This window comes from Lathamus discolor, chromosome 11, assembly GCF_037157495.1.
Source record: "Lathamus discolor isolate bLatDis1 chromosome 11, bLatDis1.hap1, whole genome shotgun sequence".
In the NCBI taxonomy this organism is placed as follows: Eukaryota; Metazoa; Chordata; class Aves; order Psittaciformes; family Psittacidae; genus Lathamus; species Lathamus discolor.
Genome location: NC_088894.1, coordinates 3,654,449 through 3,676,801, shown reverse-complemented (window position 1 = coordinate 3,676,801; position 22,353 = coordinate 3,654,449). Strand labels below are relative to the sequence as shown.

At 44.1% G+C, this 22,353-nt stretch overlaps 1 protein-coding gene across 5 annotated transcripts in view; it reads left to right on the top strand.

Moving 5' to 3' along the window:
• The window catches only part of CPNE1 (copine 1), a 39,064-nt gene that overhangs the window by 13,528 nt on the left and 3,183 nt on the right, over positions 1-22,353 (top strand). For all 5 annotated transcript variants that reach the window (XR_010615431.1, XM_065691938.1, XM_065691939.1 and 2 more), the window contains 10 exons: positions 13,025-13,153; positions 13,680-13,859; positions 14,616-14,690; positions 14,893-14,964; positions 15,295-15,378; positions 15,846-15,935; positions 19,462-19,557; positions 21,059-21,145; positions 21,244-21,303; positions 21,687-21,820. Coding sequence is in view for 4 of the 5 variants with exons in the window: in XM_065691938.1 (XP_065548010.1) it covers positions 13,025-13,153; positions 13,680-13,859; positions 14,616-14,690; positions 14,893-14,964; positions 15,295-15,378; positions 15,846-15,935; positions 19,462-19,557; positions 21,059-21,145; positions 21,244-21,303; positions 21,687-21,820 (1,007 nt within the window). In the remaining variant the exon portion in view is untranslated. The remainder of the gene's footprint in view (positions 1-13,024; positions 13,154-13,679; positions 13,860-14,615; positions 14,691-14,892; positions 14,965-15,294; positions 15,379-15,845; positions 15,936-19,461; positions 19,558-21,058; positions 21,146-21,243; positions 21,304-21,686; positions 21,821-22,353) is intronic.

The following is a 22,353-nucleotide window of genomic DNA, read 5'->3' as shown; positions in this document are numbered from 1 at the left end:
TAACACAAGTCAGATCTGTAACATCGAAGACAACATTAAAGCCAGTTCCTTATTGATGAATTATTGTTGCCACGTTCTAAATGTAGGTTTATGAGAGCTTTGAGGCTTTGTACACTTGAAGAAAAATGAAGGATACTACTTTGTATTCTAAGTAGTGTTCCTTGCATAGCATTTAATGTTTTCCTTGAATGTCTATGCTCTGAATTTGTTGTGAGTGGAGAGGAAGATCGATGCAGAAATGAAGACTGTAGTCGTGTGCTAGTTGACACCGAAGGTCTGCTTTCTGAAGAGCGAATGTGCTGGTCAGTTCTGAATTGCTTAGGCTGTCCTTTGAGAAGCTGTCTCTGTGAAATTAGCAGCTTGTCTCACTGACAGTATTTTGGTGTGCTAAAGACTGCAGCCTCTAGGAAAACAATACTTTTGCAGTTAGCTGTGCACACCAGTGGTGTCTTAACTGTAAATAACACTTGCAGTTTCTGTATCTTGTTTGTCCTTTGTCTTCTGCTGTGATGGTTCCAAAGCTGCTGCTTCCCGCAGCAGCTTTGTTGGTCCTCAGCAGTGTGCACCTCTGAACCATGTTGGCCTTCTGATCTGCAAACCCAAAACCGCCTCCTATTATGCACCACTTAAATAAAGCTGCTGGCTGGACAATGGACCGCTCTTTGTTTTGAATGATTATCCAAATACATGGATTAGATCCTGAATCAAAGCTTTGCAATTCCTGTTTAATACAGGCTCTATTGCAAGGAAAAGATGAGATTCTCTTTGATAACTGATAGGAGGGAAGCAGTTTTGAAACTGGACTGGTATGTAAGGAGACAGTTTGAGTCTAGGGCACAAATGAGTTTTATGTCAGTTTGCTGCTTTAGATATTGTGCAGGTCTTTAAAAAGAAAAGATGCTAAATTCTGATGCTGTGAGAGGTTGTTGAGGAACGGTACCTTGGGCCTGGAAGCAGTATTGCCAAGTACAGTTGGTCGTCTTTGTCCTTCTGCAGGTTTGCTAATGCTTCCTTCTGTTCTGTGGCTGTATGTTCTTTCATGGTCTGGGGAAGACTGAGCTAGAGTTTGTGTACAGAAAGAATGACTTCTGGTGGAAGAAGAGAAATGCTTCTGCAGGAAGAGAAACCTCCTGGGCTTCTCTTTCTGTTTGGTTTTGGCAGTGAGAACATGATTGTAGTTGAAAGATTTGGCTTTCTTACGGAATGACAATCTGTTGGTAGCATGTATTCGCCTTAAGGTTTATGGCTGTGCACTCAACTCCGCTGCTCTGCCCCTATGTTACAATCAGGTAGGTATAATGTAGCTTATTTTCTATACAGATGACTTTGTCAGTGATTTTCTCAGTTGTCATTTTGTGGAATGCTTGGGTGTTGTTTGTGCGGGGGGTGCTTCCCACCTTCCTGACTTGGATCCTTTTCACTCATGAGTATAAATACCATATTCCTTTTCCATAGCTCTAGGCTGAACATAGTTGTCAGATGGTTTAGCCAGGACTCTTTCTCACTCAACGGGTCCTCACTTCCTTTGTTACTGTTCTGGTTTTATGTATGTATTCACAGCATGGCAGCTTAGGAGGGGAGCAGCCAGATGAATTCTGACCCAAGTAAGCTTACTCCTGTGTGGCTGTTTTTTCTCTTGAATGCTCTCACATCTAGAGCCTTTTAAGTTCAAATGGTCTTGCCAGTTGCTTCCCAGATACGAAAGTAACCTTTAAGAAATACTGAATGTGGTTCCTTTCAAGGAGTCCCATTTCCACAAAGCCAAATCTGTGACTCTGTGTTTCCTACTCTCACACCAGCATTACTGGTTTTTCCCCCAGTTTTGGGAGGTGTTTTGTGATTAGACTGTAGTTCCTCATTCAGTTGACAGTGGGTCACAGCCAGGATAACTTCAAGGGGTAGAGTGGGAATTGCCTTTACAGTACGTGGTTGAGTACGTTTTCCCCGTAAAGCTTAAAACTGAAAATGAAGGACTTGGAAGGTTTGCACAGGGAAAACGAGAACTGATCCTGCCTAAAGCTTTCATGGTTGGCGTAGCCTGGCTTTTTGGACTGGTTGCTGCTTCTGGAAGGCTGGTGACTTGAAATCTTCATATTGTGGTTACAGTGTTGTTAACCAAAGAAATCAGTAGGATGTCACTCCGATTGTGACCATCTGAAGGTAGGTGGAACTTCCAGGTAGCTATTTCATAGTTTCATTTCAACCATTTTCCATTAAATGTGTCTCTGCGTGGCATTGCTCTGTGTGACGGCAGGAAGCTTGGAAAATGTTTTCTAGCCGCTTAAGAAGATTTGGGGAGGAAAACAGAACCTAAACTCCTTCAGGAATTCCTTTTAGATAGTTTTGATTGAGTGCCTTTTATGCTAAAATTCATAGGACTGCTGTCACTGAGGTTTCAGGTGCCTGCGTAGCACCTATTTGCTCAGTGACCTTGCTGTGGTGGTTGCCAGAATGTGCTCCATAATGTGAGCTTATTACAAAACATTGCTTTTTTTCAGCAACGTAACCAAAGCAGTGATACTTGTTTTGACTGGAGGATGGATGTGGAATATGGAAGGTCTTTGCTTGTTTGAACAGAAAACTCGGAAGTGAAAATGATGGTTGCCGATAATGTAGGTTTATTAGCCAAATGCTTCTAATAAAAGGGCAGTAATTATAAATCTCCTGTTCTTGAGGAACACTCATGCAGCCAGCTGCAAGAGCAAAGAGACTAATTAAAGTAAAATTAGGCTTTGGCAATTCATTGACTGAATGGAGGGGAAGCCCCCTTCTTTAAGGAGAGCAGGCAGAGTTAAACATTACTAATTCACTTGCCTAAGATTCCCCTTCGACATTGCAGTGTGGCTGCAGAGCCAGTCTTTGTATTACAGGTCCAGTCTGGTAAGAGTCAATTGAATGTTTTCTATAGCACTTAGAGCTCTTTTCATCTACGGACTTGAGTGCTCTTAGGAGGTAAGTGTGTGTGCAGGGTGGTGATGTGGAGCTGATTTGTCTTGGAGTAAGCCAGTGGCAGAATGTTTTCATTCAACTCATGTTAAAGGGACATCTGCATTAACATCAGCGAAGTGGCTTTAGTGTAGAAGTTGAAAGGTTGAGGCCAAGCTTTCACTCTTCAGCTTTAATAAAAATAATCAAGTGATAATGAAGAGTGCTTGTGGTTCGGAAGCTTCACTGAGCTTGTGTGAAAAAGAGCAGAATAAACTGGTGAGTAGATAAACTAATCTGAAATCCAAATTCAGTTGCTGATAGTAGAATGTATGAGATCTGTAATTGAGCTAAGTGGTTTGCTGTTAATCCATTAAACGTAATCCCTGAACCATCTTGCATGATCTTAGATTGTAAATCAAAATTTGATGGTCAGGTCTGTTTTAAGGTTTATAAAGACAACTGTAGTTGTCACTGAAGTCAGTGATAACCCCTGTATGTATAGAAGAGTGTTTGGAGTAAACTGGATGCACCTATTAAAGAAAAAAACCTTTCAACTATATCTGAAAAGTCACACACACAGCATCATGCCATAGTGCACCAATGTCCTGAAGGTTTGGAAGGCTTTTTTTTTTTTCCGTCTGAACACTCATCCCTTCCTTTAGGTAATTTTTGTGAAGACAGTAATCCAAATGGCATCTCTTCCTTTCAGTACAAGTAATACTATGCAATGTTAGTTCTTTGAATGAGGAAGTAGTATTTGGCTACCCTGGTTACTGCAGGAGCAGAAAGGAGGGTGTGCAAACAGTGCTTTCCTTTCTGCTGCATGGCTTGTGCTACTGCTTGTGTTAAAGTCTGTCCTTACTTGTGCTGGTAAGATAACTTCAAGCAGGAGCAACAGTAAGTTTTCTGAAGCCAAAAATGCTTTGGTTTAGATAAACCCAATAATCAGGGTAATGTAAATCCTAATACAAGTCTGCAGATGGTGCATCTGTGTGAAGTATCAGCTATTTTGACTGAATACAACCATAGTATTGTCTTTTAATTCTGTTACTGTGAGAGGAGTCCCTGTAAGCCAGCTGCACTGTGGTATGTAGTATGTAACCTTCCTTTCTGTCTTGATTAGCCTTGAAAAGATGGTAGGGACCTGTTGCGTTGGATGCTTTTGAGCAGCCCACATTCCGTGGTCGCCTAATGTGTGTAAGGTGAAAACAGATACAGTTTTAATCTTTTTGTGTCTTCAAGTCCCTTTTTTACTGCATTTAGGTACAGATAGAAGCTGATTGGTGAAGAACCTGCAGTGAACAAACTGCTAAGGTGCTGAGCCTGTCTGAGTTGTCCTGTGCTGCCTGTTGCAGTTATTCAGTTCATCTCTTACTGTGCAGGTAGCGCTCTTCCAGATTCCACCTCATGGTGGTTACTCCAAGTCTCTGTACTCAGAGTAAGTGGAATTCAGTTCATGCTGAATGAACTGTACAGCTGTTGCATTTACTCTAGGTTTTTTGTCAGGCAGGTTTTTGCTCGGAAAACTCTGCCTTTGGTTGTATTTGTTAAAAATATCTTGGAACTATTAATTTGACTTTGAGAAAATAAGAGTCTCTCTTGTGGGAGAACCTGAGGCTTGCCAGTATTGGGTTGTAGGGGTGTAGGTTCTTAACTTGCAGAGGTGCGTTTTCTGAAAGGTGTGAAACGTCTTTGTAGCAACTTCAACCTTTCAGTGACAGCAGGCTTTTTGTAGGGTATAGGCTGGGAAGTATTGCAGTACGGATACTGTGGCAGCAGGCACGGAAGAAGCACTTGAGGAAATACTTGTCTGCAGTTGTAGAATCTCTTCTCCCATACTGCAGGCAGATTGTATGGTCATTTTGGCCTGCTTGGTGCTGAGACAAGCAGAATAGCTTGACTCTGTCCTAATGCGGTTGTGCTTTTAGGAAGGTACATAGGCAGGAGGAGGTGGATCTGCAGAACAGAAAAGGGACACAAGGTCTGTGTGGTGTTTTGTGGTTTTTAAGTACTTCTGTTGTTGCTCTGGATGGGGGGAGAAAAAGCAATGTTTAAAATCCCTTGCTATAGCCTTACCTTTGTTCTGCTTCTTGGTGTTAGGTTTTTGTGGTGGTGGCTTTTTTTGGAGGCTTTTCTGTTTTGGAGCATCACTGATCTGCAGTGAATTAGGATGGAGAAGTGAAGATGTTTGTAGTACAGATGGTAATAATTAAGGGGCAGAAAAGTATTATGGGGATGACAGTCTCTTAAAAAGAATCCTATATACAAAAGGAGAAAGAAGAACTGAAAGAGAGTATTGGCATAAGAAAGGCTGAACTTGCAGTGAGGAAATCAAAGAAATGAATTTCTTATGAATACCGCAGAAGCAATATTATGGGATTTTTTCCAGATCGTGTTTCAGTAGGAGTTATATTCAAGACTAAAGTCCGTAAAGAAGAAAGCCTGAATTCTGTCATATGGGGGTAGGATTCTCTGATCTACAAGAACTTGAAAGGCCTCTTCTGCTTTATGTCCTTACTCATTTTTAGGCAAGAGTTGTCACTGTGCAGTAATAACTCCAGGACAACTACAGATAGTCTGAAGAATTCATCTGGGGTATGTCAACCTGTTTTAAAAGCCACAGTTTGAGCTTATGCTGTTCATACGGTATGTGCTAGTCTAGACAGATGGACCTTAATGAGTTTCTGCCTTGAAGTCACCTGTGTAATATATCTGCATTTAAGGGAATGGGTACAGTGTGGGATCTGGAGTAAGTACAGGATTGCTGAGATTTCCAGTCTTTGGAAAGGGTAGAGGTTGCGAAAGGGACCAGCAAAAGGAAAACCAAGATGTTGCATCAAAAATCATGGGTGAGTGTAAGTGGTATATTGTGGTCCTTGTAGGTTAAGCTGCAGTGAACATGGAGGAGTACAGTGTAGTCTTGTCTCAGCTTAAGGAGTTTGGACTAAGGAATGGAGGATTGAGCTGTAGCCAGACTGATTTATTTGGCATAGGACAGAATGTGCCGGAGATGGGAATAGCAGGAATTTCAAAGGGAAAGAATGAGTCCTTACTTGAAAAAGGCAAAGATGATTTGCAGTGTAAGATCGCATGTTTGGGGTTGTTTCAGAGGTCAGTGTGCTTGAGCTTTTTAGACTATTTTTCAGTTAAGTTGTTCTTTACATTTCAGTAGTAAATACTTGAGAATCGCAAGGTTGGGGGGGGGGGGGAGCAGCTGAATAAAAGAATATAAAAGGAATGAAAAAAGTCTTGGTGGCAGAAGTCATTGAGCACTTGAAGGACTGCAGTTACTGTTCCAGCTTCAGCCAAATGAATGACTCCAAAGCCCCCGCCTGCTGTACATTAGCTTTGCAAGGAAATGGGGTTTGATATTCTGCTGTTAAATGCTATGAAGAACTTTGAAGCTTCTTTTCTTTTGTGTGAAGAGCATGGGCAAATAACAGGTTTTGCTTAAGTTCAGGTGTTAATTTGAACCCTGTTGTAATTTAATACAGACTAATACCTGAAATAGAATCCGTGTTCGCGCACCAGTTTGATTATATATGTCTCTGAAAAGGGGAGAAATGGATATCTATCTAAAGGCATGCACAGGCCTTTCTTTGAGCTTGGTGGTTATGATTAAGGTGGATGTTGGTGGTGCCTAAGTTAAAGGTGAACCTAGAACAGCATAAAGTTGAAATTGAAGAAGGTGGTGGTGTTTCCTTAGAGCTGGGGGCTTGGCTCTCATTTGTTTGCAGCAGGGAAAGCTGCGCTAAAGATAATGAAATGACTGACGTTCTTGTTGGCATTTTCTGCTGGAAATCAGTTCTCTTTGTGACTTTAGTGCTTTATTTCAGCTTTTTTTTTTTTTTCTTAAAACTGTCCTGAACTTGTTATTTTTATGATCATAAATGGGAGCTTTGCTTCTCAGTCAGTTCTGCAAATGTCTCAGAGGTTGGATTGTCACTGCGTGTGCTCAGCACTTGTTCCCGTGGGCTGACTTATGAGAGCCCCCGAATTCTCGTCGTGACACTTCTTCAGCTTCAGGGTTCATGTGGAGACAGCTCAGTGAGTAGAACTAGGTCATAACTTCCATGTGTGTTTAGTGCCTTCAGTGCGCAATAGTCAGTGACCTCTTTGCATAAGGTTGTAGTGAGGACAAGGGGAAGTGGCACACCCTCAACACTTCACCCTGTAGGAAACACAGGTCAGCTTTCCGCTGTGTCTGTCCTCCCTGGGAGCTCTCATCCCCCAAATGAAGACTATATAATGGGCTATGGATGCTCCTCACCAGGACTGCATCAAGCCGTCAAAGCAGTTTGGTTAGACAGATGTTTGTAACTGTTCAATGCTCTTATTTCTTTTTTTTACAACTGGGAGATGCCTTTTGTTTCAGATTTTATGTCAAATTTGTAGTAACGGTTAATTAACCCCCTTCCCACAAAGCTTTGCTTGATCAGTTGACACATGATGACAGATAACTCGGAACACGGTACAGAGAATACTGATTATTATCTGCCTGCAGTAATGCTGGTTTTACTCATCCCTGCTCCAAACCCCCAGGAATAATGAAATTGTAGGAAGAAACTGTAGCTGTTTCTATTATGTGCAAAGCTTCTGGGCTGTGGGATGAGCTGCTGTGGCCTGTGGAAGAGCCGATGTGCTGGAAAGAAGCTTTATTGGCTGATAATTGTTGTGGACTGTGATCTTTCTCATGAGACTCCCTAATTTCAGTTTAAACTAAAGATGCTTTTTAGTGCATCTAATGGTACAAACCTGAATGATTTCTTTCAGAGCCTGGAAAGCAGGATCACACTAGGATTCTAATTTTAATCATACATTTAGAAAGTGATGTAGATGCTACCTCAGCATCAGTTTTGTAATACCAAACCCTGGAATGTTAGAGGCTGCCCCTGAAAATTGAACTGGTAATCTGAGAAAGCTTTGCTTCTGCTGGTCTGCACATCCAGGGATCACAGCAGGAGAAGAGAGAAGCTGTTTGGAAGAATGTAGCTTGATAACTGCAAGATGTGGGATTAAATGAAGCAATGGAAAGGGGAGAAAACTATGTTATGTTGTTGGGAAGTGCAAGATTTATTAACTGGGATGGTCTGTTACACATGTTGGGTTTATTTCTTGAGTTGTTGGGTAGCTTAAGGCTGAGAGGGTGAAAATTGCAGTTGGTTTGTGCTGCTGGCAGAATTGCTTGTGCTTGTGTTCTGTTTGTAAGCAGAATGTAAGGCAGAAGCTGTAGTGAGTCTGGTACAAAATAAGCTTATCAGAATTCAGCTGTCTTTGAGGCTTTAATACATGTGCTTAAGCTTTACTTAACCAGGTTCTTCAATGTGTAATATTTGATGTATGCTGAAATAATGTACTGAGTATCCTGTACGGTGTGATATAATTGATGAGGATTTATTCATGTGATTAACTAGGAACAAAACACAGGTTTTCTTGTGCTGAATCCTTGCTTATATTCCATCTTATGTGGAGCAGTGAAACCAGGCTGGGCACAAGACTGGCTTATGCAATAAAGCTTTCTCTCCAGAAGACACCACTAAAAATCCTGCTGATGGTGTGTGATGCCATGAAGTTGTTCAGTTTTTCTTGTCCTTGGGGTGACTCCTTGGGTTCTGTGAGCTGCCACACTGGGGTGATCAGAGTCGCAGCCTCCTTTTGCCCTGGGCTCCCCTGTTTCACCCCATCCTCCCCAGTGCTGGGGGGAACGGGAGCCTCTGGCTTTCAGGTTAGTGTGGTATGGAAGCATGTAAGAACAAATGGTGTCATTCAGTAATTCTCACCTTATGTGGTCCAACACTTGATCCTTCATCTGTTAAATGGTGGCCCTCCTGCTGCAGAGGGATAAGTACAGAAGTGTTTGTTTATGCTTCAGATACCCGTATGTGGCATATGGGGGAAATGGGAGACCCTCCAGAGCTCTGAACTGGGATGTCGAAACCTTCCAGCACGCTTATTCTGGAGCTTTCTGCAAGCCAAGGTGGACTGTGCCTTCCTTTGCTTATGTTTGATTTGCTTTTAAGTTTTGGTTAAGCTGAATCAGAAGAATGATTAGAAATTAATACTAGACTTGTCTATGGAGTTGATTTTGGTTACATTGGAGGATGTGCTTTTCTGCATGAAATTAAGTTGGTATTTCTGTAGAAATGTGAAAAGTGTGAAAGTTCTGCAGTGCTTGCATTAAACTACAGAAAGCAGCAGTAGTCTCTTGTGAGTGCTGTTACATGGATCTCCTATGTGATTATTCTAGAATGTAGCTTTTCTTTGGTCTCCGATTATTTAAGACCAACTTCTTTACTGGTGTGTTTCAGTCCTGTTTAGAACAGCTGCTTTGAAATACGGGATTCCTCTTTCCATTCATGTTACACAACTGTTGGAGTTTGTGATCTTACTGGGAAGAAGTGGTGTGCATAGTAAACCTAATGTTGCCTTTTTTAACTGGACCTCAGTTTGGCTGTCTGAGCACTTAAAAGCATACTTAGTGTGGAGCTCTTCTGTGTTGTACTTGAGTAACTTGGAATGATGTCTGGTTGAGCAGGGAAAGGCATCTCTGGAGTATGTGCTCTGGATCTTAGACTTCTGTGGGTAGTATTTTGCCCTAGAGTTCACAGGGATAACATGGGTGATGTATTATCAGGCGCCCACCCCCAGCCTTCTTGGGAGTGCTTGAACATAGTAACACCTAGAACCTTTTTCTCTTATTGTGTGTCTGTACAAAGCACTGGTAAATGATGAAGCATCACTGCTTGCTCAGTTCAAAACCACACCGCTGGCACAATGCTTGCTCCTTGGGATTAAGCTGACGTGTGCCAGCTGGGCAGCCTTCAGAGTGATGAAATACCAAGAAGATGTTGCAGGGTTGTATGAAAGTTCAGAATGTGGGAACTTGAAAGAGAAAGCGTCACAGGGTTCTGCTGGATGGGAAACAGGATGGGAGGTTGGATTAGACGTGAGGTTGTTCCAAGTGGTATTGTCAAAGCCTTCAGGATGGTCACTCCTCTCGGAGGAAATGAGCAGAGCCTTTATGGAGAGAGGTGGAGATGAAAGTCAAATGATAAATATCACAAACGATTAATTTTGTTTTATAGGAGAAGAGATGCAGCTACTACAGTAAAATAGTTTCCTGTGAGGAATGAAAATAGATACCAGAACTTTTGCTTTAGGGAGGAAAAGAGAATATTTGAGGCAATGCTGAACATCATTAAATCCTGTTCAGAAACATCTGATAAGTGAGGTCAGGGGATAGTTTTCCTCATTGCTGAGGAGCTCCACTATTATTCCCCCCCCAGTATTTTTGTATGTGTGTGTTTGGGAATGAAAGCAACCTGAGCTTTTGATCTTTTTAAGCTTTTCAGATACAGATAGGTTTCAAGAGACTTGAGCTGCTTCTGGTAATTGTATGAGCAGGATAACTGGGTAAAGGTGCCTCCCTAGGGGCCAAGCAGATCTTCAGGCTTGACTGAAATAGATGTTTTGTCTTTAACAGACCTCCTACTCCCTGCTCTTGCCACTGAGATGTGTCGAGTGGTGTGTGCGAGCAGGGTTTGCGGCTGCTATTATTCCAAGGGATGGATTGAAACTGGAGAACACCACGCAGTGTATTTGGAAAGCTGTGAAGTGAAAAAACAACTTTGTGTGGGCTCCTCGGGGATGTCTGTAGGCAGCAACATATAAACAATTGCTGGCTGAGGTTCAGACTGATGTTTTCAGATTAAACATGAATTTGATCTGAATCTGTTAAGGATAACGGTTGTCTGGGGTTGCTAAACCAGCTTTCTTGTTACCCCCTGCGTTGGCAAGGAGGGAGTCCAGCCTGTTAAAACAGTTCCTGCTCTGCTGCTACCAACAGCCAGACTGGCTGTGCTCTATGTGGTCCTGGTTGTCACCTACATCAGCCTGTGCCCTGTGAGCTCCGGGTGGAGGAGGATGTAGGAAAGGATCCCTTGTGGCTTGTAACTTCCCAGGGGTTCAGCAGAACATCTGGGTTGTGTTTCAAGGGAAATCCTATGCCATTACTGAATCCAGAACAGGATGAGACAGCCTTCTGGGTGTTACTGTATTGAAAGATAAATCCTTGAAACCGTGGAGTATTTTCTTAATGTCGTAATTGGTACTGATCTGTGTCACTTCACCTTCAGGCTTCATTATGTGGTTTAAGTTCCTGTCTCACACTTTTAACTTACTGATGTCTTTGTAACACGGTATAAATGTGTATGGACTTGTTCTGTATGCAGTTTGAGATGTGTAGTAATGGTTTCCTCCCAGAAAGGGACTGTTGCTGTTAGGGGATGCCAAAGCTTGCAGGGAGCTGTTTCTTTAACTTTATTCTGATCCTTTGTGCTCTGGTGGGAAGGAAAAGTAGCCCTGGTTCTGTCTCCTGTTGGTACAGAAATCTCTGCAATAGACGAAAATAGAGGAGAAATGTTGTCATGGGAGCTGAGGCTGGCTGTCCTGATCTTCCTCGTTGTCAAACAGCTGGTGTCATACAGGCATTTCTGGTTGTCTGTACAACTGCACTGTGCAGACATGTGACTGTGAGATAGATGCAAGCTGGTCTGGTGCAATGGCACGTGTAGGTAAGGGAAAATCCCAATACCTTCACTTGTGGCTTTTAGGAGAAATATATTTATTAAAGGCAATAAGTTTATTTGTGAATCTCGCTTGCAGTTTACAGCAATAGAAGTGGAAGATGGAGGGCTCTGACTGGTAGATTTGAAGTAGTCTGGTCAACTGTTCAACTTGTTTGAAGATGCTGGTGTTAAAGCTGCTGCTGACCTTAGCAGAAAGCTGAACAAGGATCCTCCTTGCCTAAAGCTTTGCTAACATACTTACTGAGCACTGGTTTTGCCCTGCCACCATCACTGGAGCATCCGAGTGCCATGCAGTAACGAGTTGAGTGACATTAACATCTGTCCAGGGCAGACTGGGCAGTCAAAAGAGTTAAATGTTGCCTAATAAAAGGCAATCTCTTCATTGAGATATTTACACCCTGCAGGTATCAGCCCTGTGGATACTCTGATACTAGCAAGACCAGACAATGATTTCCTTCTGAACTCTGAAGGACCTTTCCTATGAAATACTCGCATTTCAGATGCTTGTTAGAGTCTCTTGAATGTTTTGTGGTTCTTTTGATGCTTGAAGCTTTCATCTTCTAAATTTAGTTTAATTTAATCTTCTAAATTCAGGTTGTTCAGTCTGGAGAAGAGAAGGCTCAAGGGGGAGACCTAAGAGCAGCTTCCAGTGTCTAAAGGGGCTGACAAGAAAGCTGGAGAGGGGCTGTTGGCAAGGACCTGTAGGGACAGAACAAGGGGGAATGGTTTTAACCTGACCGAGGGGAGATTTAGGTTAGATACAAGGCAGAAGCTCTTCCCTGTGAGGGTGCTGGGGCGCAGGGTGCCCAGAGAAGCTGTGGCTGCCCCATCCCTGGCAGAGTTCAAGGCCAGGTTGGACGCAGGGGCTTGGCGCAGCCCGGTTCTATCACTGATGTGTAATAAAATTCAGTTCCCACCCTGTTACGAGCTCACGCTGCAGTTTTTGTGAAGGCAGCACCGGAAAGAAGCGGGGCTCCGGAGCACGTAGGGCCCGGAGCGGGGCCGTGCAGCGGCTGCGAGGGGGGTCACAGCTCTGCCCCGGGATGAGCCAGTTTCGCCCCGTTCAGCCCAGGGCGGCGGCTGCGGCCGGGGTTTCATTTCCGCGGGAGGTGACCGGCTCCGAGAGCATCTGCACGGGCAGAGCTTGGGCTCCGGGGCCGGTGTAACCAAGCCCCTCCGCAGCCCATGGTGCGGGAGAGGCTCCGCGGTGTCCTTCCCCCGGGCCGGGGGGCCGGGCCCTTCCCTCCGCCGCCTGCAGGGAGCCGGGGCCGCCGGGAGCCGCGGGCACAGCCCCATTGGGAGCACGGGGAGAACGGGGCCGGGCCGCGGCGGGCGGTGCGTGGGGAGCCGCGACCCCGCAGCCGCCCCGCGTCGGGCCGGCAGTGCCGCTGCCAGCGGGGGGCAAGGGGCCGGAGCGCGGCCGGTCGGTCGGTCTGTTGTTATCGGTCGGTCTGTTATCGGTCTGTCACCGATCTGTCGGAGGGTCTGACCCTGTGCTCTGCCCGCAGATGGCCGGGTGCGTGTCCAAGGTAGAGCTGTCGGTGTCCTGCCAGAGCCTCCTCGACAAGGACCTGGGCTCCAAGTCGGATCCGCTCTGCGTCCTGCTCCAGGACCTAGGCGGGGGCCAGTGGGCTGAGGTAAGGGTTAGGGTTAGGTTGCCCTTGCCAGGAATGCCGGGTTTTCCCTGTTTCCATCCCATTGATTTTCCTAATGGGTGCCTGATGTGTTTAATTTACATTTGCATTCAGCAAGCAGCCCCCGATGCCCATGCTCAAACTCTGTTCCGGGTTTTACCTTCGTTGTTTCATTAACTGCTCATATATTTACTTAGAGTTGCATTGGATCATTTATTTGCCTGTTACAGTATGGCCTGCCCTCTTTACCCCAGAGCACATGCTCCAGAATACAGTGCTCCCCCAGCCTTTCCCCCCCTAGTTTCAGAATTCTCCCATATGGTAACATTTATTATCCAATGCAGTTCCCCTTCCTGGCAAGCCATCAGTCAGCCTGCCAGCATGGCCTGGTTCATCACCAAGCACAAAGCAAGGGCTGGGGTGCGTAGCCTGGCTGGTGCTTGTGTTCGACCAGTGCAGATGAAAAGCTGTGAAGGAAAAAGTGTGCTTCTTACTCATCATCAGTGTCTTTGTTTCTGTGTTTGCGCAGCTGGATCGCACAGAGAGGATCAAGAACTGCCAAAACCCTGAATTCTGCAAGAAGCTGGTTGTGGATTACTACTTTGAGAAGGTGCAGAAGCTGAAGTTCGGTGTGTATGATATCGATAACAAGTCCTTTGATCTGAATGATGATGACTACCTCGGAGGGATCGAGTGCACACTGGGACAGGTATGTGTTAGAGGCATGTTAAATGGTGTACAGAGTAGCAGCAGGCGTTGGTTTATAATGAAAAATGGGGTGAAAGATTGCTTTATCAAAGGCTTTGTCACATTCAAATTTGAAACCATCTCGTTGAACAGGTTCATTTCTGTTACTGTGGAACGGAGTTAGAAAAATCTCTGTCACAATGACAAAGCGGAGGTTGGAAATACACATGGTTTGCAATCAATTGCTTAGGAGGTGCTTGTAGCGCTAAAGGCAGTCTGGAAGTAAGGAAGGCATTGTGCTTGGAGAGCTTTAATGAGTTTCCTTCATATAAAATGATCATCAGGCAGTAAATTTGGGGAAATAGGCTGTTTGAGATTCCATATTCATTTCCTGATGAGGAGCTTGTATTAGCAAGGTAGGAGAAGAAAGGAAGGCTGATGTTGTTCAAGAAAGACTTGATAAAATAAATAGTCATCATCTTCTTAATGGCTTTTTTGGTTGCTTGTGATGAAAATACCTCTTGTGTCTCAGCAAAGATAAGAGGCTGAAGTTAAGTCTGGAGACTTGTTAGAGGGTGCTGTTCTGTGGACAGCAAGAGAAGGCAGTTTTCAGATTGTTCAGCCATTCAGGAGCACAACCTCTGATGGCTGTCGCTGTTGGAAATGCATTTAAATCCTTTCAGATCTTTTAGAAGGGTTTGAAAATTTTGCCCTTGAAGAGTGATTCTTTGCTCTTTGTCTAACTTGGTATTTATATTTATCTGTCTTTTAACCCTAGGTTGTGTCCAGCTCTGTGTTCACCCGACCACTGGAGTTGAAGCAGGGAAGGCCAGCAGGAAAGGGCACCATTACAGTAAGTAAGTTTTTTGTGTGGGGAAAAATGGTTTCTCAGTCTTCCTTATGTTCTGGTTTTCTGTCAGCATGTCTTCAAATGCTGCATGTGTACAGAAAAGATGGATACTTAAAACTACAGTTTCTTTCATGGACCAAGTACAAGCAAAACTCTGTGGGTTTCCTCCTTTAATAGTTTTTTTTCCTACATTTCTGTGGCACAGATTTCAGCAGAGGAGATTAAAGACACCAGGGTTGTGTACTTGGAAATTGAAGCCCAAAACCTGGACAAAAAGGTATTGTTTTAAACTGCATTGCATGCTTGTGTGATATTTACAGTTAGTGGCTTTTGGCCAGGACTCTCTTTGTATTTGCAGACATTCAGCTAGGCTGGGTAATTCTTGCAGGAATACGTGTGCTCCTTTGCTTACAATGAAGCAAACTGGAGACGTAATTTCTTGTTGAAGTCCACAGTGTCAAACTAGAAACTCAACTGCCAGGTTTAGGTGGTGTAGTTTGTTTGACTTTGTGCTTTAAGTGTTGTGTATTGTGAAGTATTAGCCAGCTCTCCTCTATGTGAGTAAAATGTAAGAGGCTGATGGCTTACGCTGGGTTTTTGTTTGCAGGATTTCTTGGGTAAATCAGATCCGTTTTTGGAGTTCTACAGGCAGAGTGATGCTGGAACGTGGCAGCTGGTGTACAGATCAGAGGTAGTATTTCTACACCAATGCTTTTCTGGAGTTGAAGACTTACTCCTACTGGAAGGGGAAGTCCCGCTCCTGATCATGCTTCGCACCAGTTCGGCAGTCCAGAACTGTCTCATATCCTAAAAAAAGGGTTCTCCTCACTGACCTGCCAGGAAATTATTTATTTGCTGCCTGGTGACTGCAGGAAACAGGCTCAGTGAGGAGTCCGGCCGTGCACCAAGTGAGCAGCGTGGCAGGTCTTGCCCCGTTCAGTGGTGAGGAGCTGTTAGCTTGGCTCAGCTCTAAAATGTAACTTCACCCTGAGCTTCAAGCTTTTACTTCTTAAAGAGCTTTTGCTTGGTCATCCATGCACATCAGGGTTGAACTGACTGAGGCTATTCTTAGAGAGCCACGCAGAACACTCATGATACGTTTCTCAGTGACTTGCACACCACATCCCTCATGTGACATGATGCTGTGTCTTTTTTAAGGTGATTAAGAACAACTTAAACCCATGCTGGAAGAAGTTCAGTGTTCCCTTGCAGACGTTCTGTGGTGGAGATTTTAATAAACCCATCAAGGTACATCCTTCAGATTCTTTCTTTGTTGTTCCAGTCTGTTGATGTTAACTGTGAGTTATCAGCTTGTCTGGTCCTACTGAAATTTTTACATTGCCTTTCTAGAATAGGAATGTGGCAGAGGAGTGAGTATATGATTATATGACTAAGTATGAAGTCCGTATTAATACATTAATACTTAGTTGTCAAACTGACAGTTCAGGAAATGCAGAAATGATACACTTCCTAATGGTACATTAGAAGAAGAATTAGAACTTATTTTTCCACTGCTCTGGCCAGGGTTTCAGGTTGCATTTTGGTTTGGGTTTGTTTTGTTCTGTATTTTTCTGGGTTTATTTTGATCTGGGTTTATTTTGATTTGGGTTTTTGGTTGGTTTTTGTTGGTTCGTTTATTTTAAAATTGTGGCTTTCTAGCACTGTTTCTAAGTTAACCGAGAAGCTCATGTGCATTGGACAAGCTGGAGTGCCTTAGGATATTGACACAGAGAGGACCTTAGTGCTTCTCTCACTCATCCACTCATGAGACTGGCAGGCTTGTCCCAACTCCCTTTCAATCTGTTCCAGTTAGTCGGAGCTGCAGTAGCTTGTGGTCTCGTGTATGATGACTGATTCTCTCTGGTCCTGGCTTATGGAGGTAGTAGCAGAACAACTGTATCTTCTCATAAGTTTCTACAGAAGAAAATCTGGTAGCAAATTTGTTCATTTCTCTTCTAAGCAAAGCATTGATAATGTAAAGGCATTTAAATCCATAGATAGTTCTATGTGCATATGGTCTTTCTCTGCTTACACGACTCCTAAACACTTTCCGTTTGTAGAATTTTCCTGCCTCATCCTGTGAAGAAACCTCGTGCTGGGAGTTCGATCTGAAAGGTTTAGCCAAAAGCGAGCATGCTGAAGGGGTTACTTTGCAGCATGGCAGGTCCGAAGAATTACTGAGATTACTAACTTCAGATGTGCTGCGCTTGTTGGTCCATGGCAATGTTCTAAGTGGTGTTCAGGAGCTTTTACTGTTGGTGAATTAACAGTCTTCAGAAAGAAGTCCTCTTGGTCCAAAAGTGTGCAGTGAAGGTGGAAAGGAGACAGCAAAGATGCGTATTGTCACTTGTCAGAACTGACATGAAATGGCATGGTTTACATGTTCTGTTATCTGAGGCTGTATTTGTTATAGCCCCAAAAGATTTGTGTGCTAAGTGGTTGGTTTTGGTTGTTTGGTTTGAATTTTGGTTCTCTTTGGGTAGTTGTTGGTTTTCCAGAAGCTTCCTTTGGAATGCGCTTTGGAATTAATTTTGGAATGACCTGCTTCTTAAAAAGGATAGATTTTTTTGCTGTTAGTTTGTTTCAGCCAAACTTCTTGATGCATGTGCACATAATCTATTGTTTCACAGTGTGGCTGTGAAAAAGGATTATCCTGTTCTTGTACTGAACAGGTTAGGGAAGCCAGTCAGAAAGGGGAATCCACGCTGACAGGTTCACTTGCAGCAGTAAGGGCTGTAATAACCCATTGGTGTTTCATTTTTCATCTGGTATTTGCTGCTCTGAACCTCTTATTTGAGGCTTCAAAATATTTATGTAGGGACAATTGCATGTGAAATAAATGTCAGTGAAGGGAGAGCTCCTTGTACTTCCTTGGAAAGTGGAAGTGTTTTGATGCATCCCCTAAATGGCAGCTTTGCTAGCTATGTATGAGGATTATGTACTGAATACGTGGGTGAACGTATTGATCAAATATTTGATCTTTTGATCAAATTAATGATGCTACCCAATATTCTGGTAGTTCTTTTTTTGTTGCTATGCAGAGCGATGTTCTCCTGTGTTCAGAACAGCTCAGGTTTGTGACACAGCCTAACCTTCTTGACAGTTTTGTTAAAAAATAAGGGCAAACGAAAGTAGCATCTCTTCCCTGGAGTTACTTAAATTGAAAGAACAAAGGTGACATTTGGGGGGGTTCGTATTGGGACTAAAGCTGCCAGTCCATGCTTCTGATGGCATATACATAGAGGCAAAGCTGTCAAGTTTGAAAGCTCCTCCTTTAGGTGAAAAGGGCCTTTTTACCCACTGACCGTATTCCAAGGCTCATAATGAATATTGGATGGTTCATTTGTGAAGGAGTAATTCATCAGTGAATAACTATATACTGTGTCCTGCAGTATTGCTAGCCGGGTTTTGTTCGCAGCAGCACCACTCTTCAGGCTGCATACAGTGAATCTTGGCCAGTTTTAGAAAGCCTTTGCGAAGAGGTTTGTTTTAAGCTTTGTCACTCTGTGAACTAATAACAACACTGGTTTTAAATGCAGTTTCCTTGGCATGGTTGAGAAGGGGGAGTGGGAGAAAGCAGGAGGGGAGAAGGAGGTGTGGGAATTCTCTGCAGCTCTGCAGGTGTGTTGGCATGAAGGAGACACAGTCTCTAAGGTGATCTTGTGTTCCCATTCAGAGACTGAAGGATGATACAGTGCTTCCCATGTAGGTGGCTAGATTAGGCCATCATTCACGTGGCTTATTGTAGGGGTTTCCCCGCAGTGGAAGATCCCTAATGGATCAAAGTAATCCATCTTAAAAGAGCCCTGTTTTAAATCCAGATGTCTAGCCGTTGAATTTGACATCCTTGAGGTGTTACCCATGGGTTCATCTTGTCCCTTCAGCCTGAGGAGAAAGCTGTCACTGTGATTTGTACTGGAGTAGCATCAGTTTCTTGATCACTAAAGGCAGATCTCGGAGAGCTTTTAAATCTGTGTGGCACATGAACTTCAGCAGGGGAGGAAGCAGCTGCTCACAACTGTTTCTTGTTCACAACTGCTCCTTGACTGGCTGCTTCTGGAGCTACTTGAGTTCTGCAGTCATATTGTGCATGTTATAAATGCTCCTCAGAGCTGATTTGGTAGGGAGCTGCTGACAATGTGGGTCTTGCTATGTTTGCTCTAAACCAGAGTTACTAGGATATTTTAATTCTTAAATGCATTGCTCTGATGCATGATCTGGTTCGGAAGCTGTTTGTGCTGCTTTAAACATGACTGGCTCTTAAATAGGTATTATAATTTGGTTGGTGAAAGGTGCAGAAAAAGCAAGTGCTCTGTGGAGATGGCAATTTCATTGCAAATTGGTGCTGTTGCTGGGCAGAAGAGAATATTCAGAAGATGCTTAGATAAGAAACTTTTAACTGCTTCTTCCCGTTACCCCAGTTGCGTATTGTGTCCTGGATGATCTTGTGTTTATACAACAGGGCTGTTAAATGCTGGGGTATTTCGTTGGTTGTTTTTCTTTCCCTCGTGTTTAAACTAGGGAAAGGTTTTAATTAAAACTTCCACTGTGCTTACTGAAATGGGTGAGCAACTGAGCATCTTCCTTTGTCTGAGACTCATTCTCAGTGTCTCTCTTCCTGTCAAGTCTCAGTTAGTGATATAGATGCTACCCCCAGGTCAGGTGTGAGGGGATCTGCGTTGTCATTGCTGCAAAGCTGTCAGAGCCAATCCAGCGGTGAACAGCTGTATTCTCCCTGATGCAATACACTTGCCCATTGCTGCTCTCTCTTCAGGTCCAGTGTGCAGATCATGACAGTGATGGCTCGCATGACTTGATAGGTGCTTTTGAAACCACCCTGACTCAGCTGCAGAAAGGTGACAGCTCTCCGGTGAGTTTTCTCAATCCCCCCCCTAACTTGGTCCAGAATTCAGTCTTTCACAAACTTTTTCATATTGACCTCAGAGATATTTTCAGTTGCTGTCTCCAAGACTGTAGTTTTTTTTCCTGTCTATATATCTGTATTACTAAGCCAACATCTGGGAAGAATAAACCTGGTATGGGAATTACATTGCTCTGTTTAACTTGGGTACTGTTACCATTCCTATTTCTGATGACATCCTTGAGCCTGTTGGTCTTCTGGCTGCCAGCTCCCTTTCCTACCAGCTCAGCTTGCTTTTGCCTCTGCTGAGTCAAGTGGAAACAAAAGGGTTTGTTCCTTAAGGAGGTGATCCTGCCCCTCTACTCTGCTCTCGTGAGACCTCACCTGGAGCATCGTGTGCAGTTCTGGTGTCCTCAACATAAAAAGGACATGGAACTGATAGAACAAGTCCAGAGGAGGCCACGAGGATGATCAGGGACTGGAGCACCTCCTGTATGAAGACAGGCTGAGGAAGTTGGGGCTGTTCAGCCTGGAGAAGAGAAGGTTGCATGGAGACCTCATAGCAGCCTTCCAGTACCTGAAAGGGGGGGCCTATAGGGATGCTGGGGAGGGACTCTTCGTCAGGGACTGTAGTGACAGGACAAGGGGTAACGGGTTCAAACTTAAACAGGGGAAGTTTAGATTGGATCTAAGGAGGAAATTCTTTCCTGTGAGGGTGGTGAGGCACTGGAATGGGTTGCCCAGGGAGGTTGTGAGTGCTCCATCCCTGGCGGTATTCAAGGCCGGGTTGGACAAAGCCTTGGTTGAGATGGTTTAGTGTGAGGTGTCCCTGCCTGTGACAGGAGGGTTGGAACTGGGTGTTTTTAAGGTCCTTTCCAACCCTAACTATTCTATGATTCTATGCTTTAACAGATGAGTACAGAGGTAGGGCTTGTCTCATGCTTGAGCTGGTCACCCTCCTGAGTGCTCTGGTTGCCTGTTCAGATAACAGCAGCAGTGCTTCCAAGGACCACTCTTCTTACCTTGTCTTGGCCATCCAGTGTAGAATAAGTTGAATCAGTTGCTGGTGATGCCAGTTTCTCTCTGTTTGCAGTGAAAACCTGAACTCTCATTCTTGTGGAGATGTCTCATCTGAATTCAGGCAGATGAATTCACACACAGGATGTAGCCAAGTACTGCTTCCAGTTCCAGCCAGCTCCATTTCTATGGTTGTAATCTGAAAACCCAATGACACTGTTCCATGATTGCATATGAAGTAATAGTTATGTTAAGGAGAAAGACTTTTCTGAGGTCTTTCCTTGTGTTTTGACAGTGCTGGGAGCAAAAGCATCCCATTTATCTTGTCAGAGAGCAACCAAAGTAGTTGCAAATGGTTTCAAAATGAAGTCTCAAGCTTCTGCCAGGTTATTGGGTAGCTGTGTGTTGTGTGACATTTTTCTGTGTCGATAACTTGTCCTGCTATAAATGCCGGTATTTTGGGACTTGCTTCTTACATGCTTGCTTTTTGTAGGTGGAATTTGAATGCATTCATCCTGAGAAGAAACAAAAGAAAAAGAGCTACAAAAACTCTGGCATTATTAGGATAAAATCCTGCAAGGTAGGAAGATTTCACTGGGGTATTTTTGCTTTGTTATTTACTGATTGCAGTGAGTTGTTGTGGGAAGGAGGCATAACACTGCCCGTCTGTTCCTCCAGATTGAGACAGAATATTCGTTCCTGGACTACGTCATGGGAGGTTGCCAGATTAACTTCACAGTGAGTTGTTTCCCCATTGCACACCTTGGTAGATAAGAGGACAGGAGCAATGAAGTTGTAATTAGTACTTTAATTTGTGATGTAAATGACAAATGCACTGTGAATTTGCAGTGCTGAAGACTGCAAAAACCAGATTTTTACTTTCTTTGATCAAGTGATGACTTTAATGGAATGAGGGTTTCTTAATTTTGGAGAGATCAGTCCATCTGTGGAGGGGATTGCTACTCCTTAAACATGCATGTACCCTAGTGGGAAAAGGTGTGCAGGCTTGTTTGCCTGTTGCTGGGAGGAAGGCAGCCATGTGGGCCTGCTATGGGTGTGGTTGTTCTCATTTGCTTCTGGTGGTGCACCAGTGACTTGCTCTCATCATCTTGCCTGATTAGGTGGGTGTAGACTTTACTGGCTCCAATGGAGATCCCAGGTCACCAGATTCTCTTCACTACATCAGCCCAGACGGGATAAATGAGTACCTGATTGCCATCTGGAGTGTGGGAAGTGTGGTCCAGGATTATGACACGTATGTGGTGATCTTAACTGACCCAGCCACTGCATCAGAAATGCACTGCAGCACGTGTCAGTGATCAAGGCTGATAGCTTGTCCAAACCTGTAGTGTTTGAATGACTGAGGTGCTGCCTTTCCTTGAGACATCCCTTCAGGAGCTGCTACTGCTTCCTCCTGCTTCTGTCGCTGCCAGGGAGGGCAGTGGCAGCCCTTTGTAGTTTGGCATATTTCCCTGCTTTGTCTCTCCAGGTCTGCCCTTGTCTGGCCCTGTGTTACTCTGTAATGCTGCTTTAGCTGCTCACTAATCCCTTGTTGCTGATGGTGCATTTCAGACGTGAATGTTTCATTCAATGGGAACGTGTTTGTCTGCGCTGTCCTTCAGCCAGGCTATGGCTGTGGTGGCTTTTCTCTTGTTACTTCCGAATCTCTAGATCTGGAGTCCTGCGGGTGCTGCACTGAAAGAAATACTAAAATCAGGCCTGAAACCCTTGGGTGACTGGTGACTGGCCATGGGCAGCTAGATGGGGTACCCATTCCTCATGACAGGA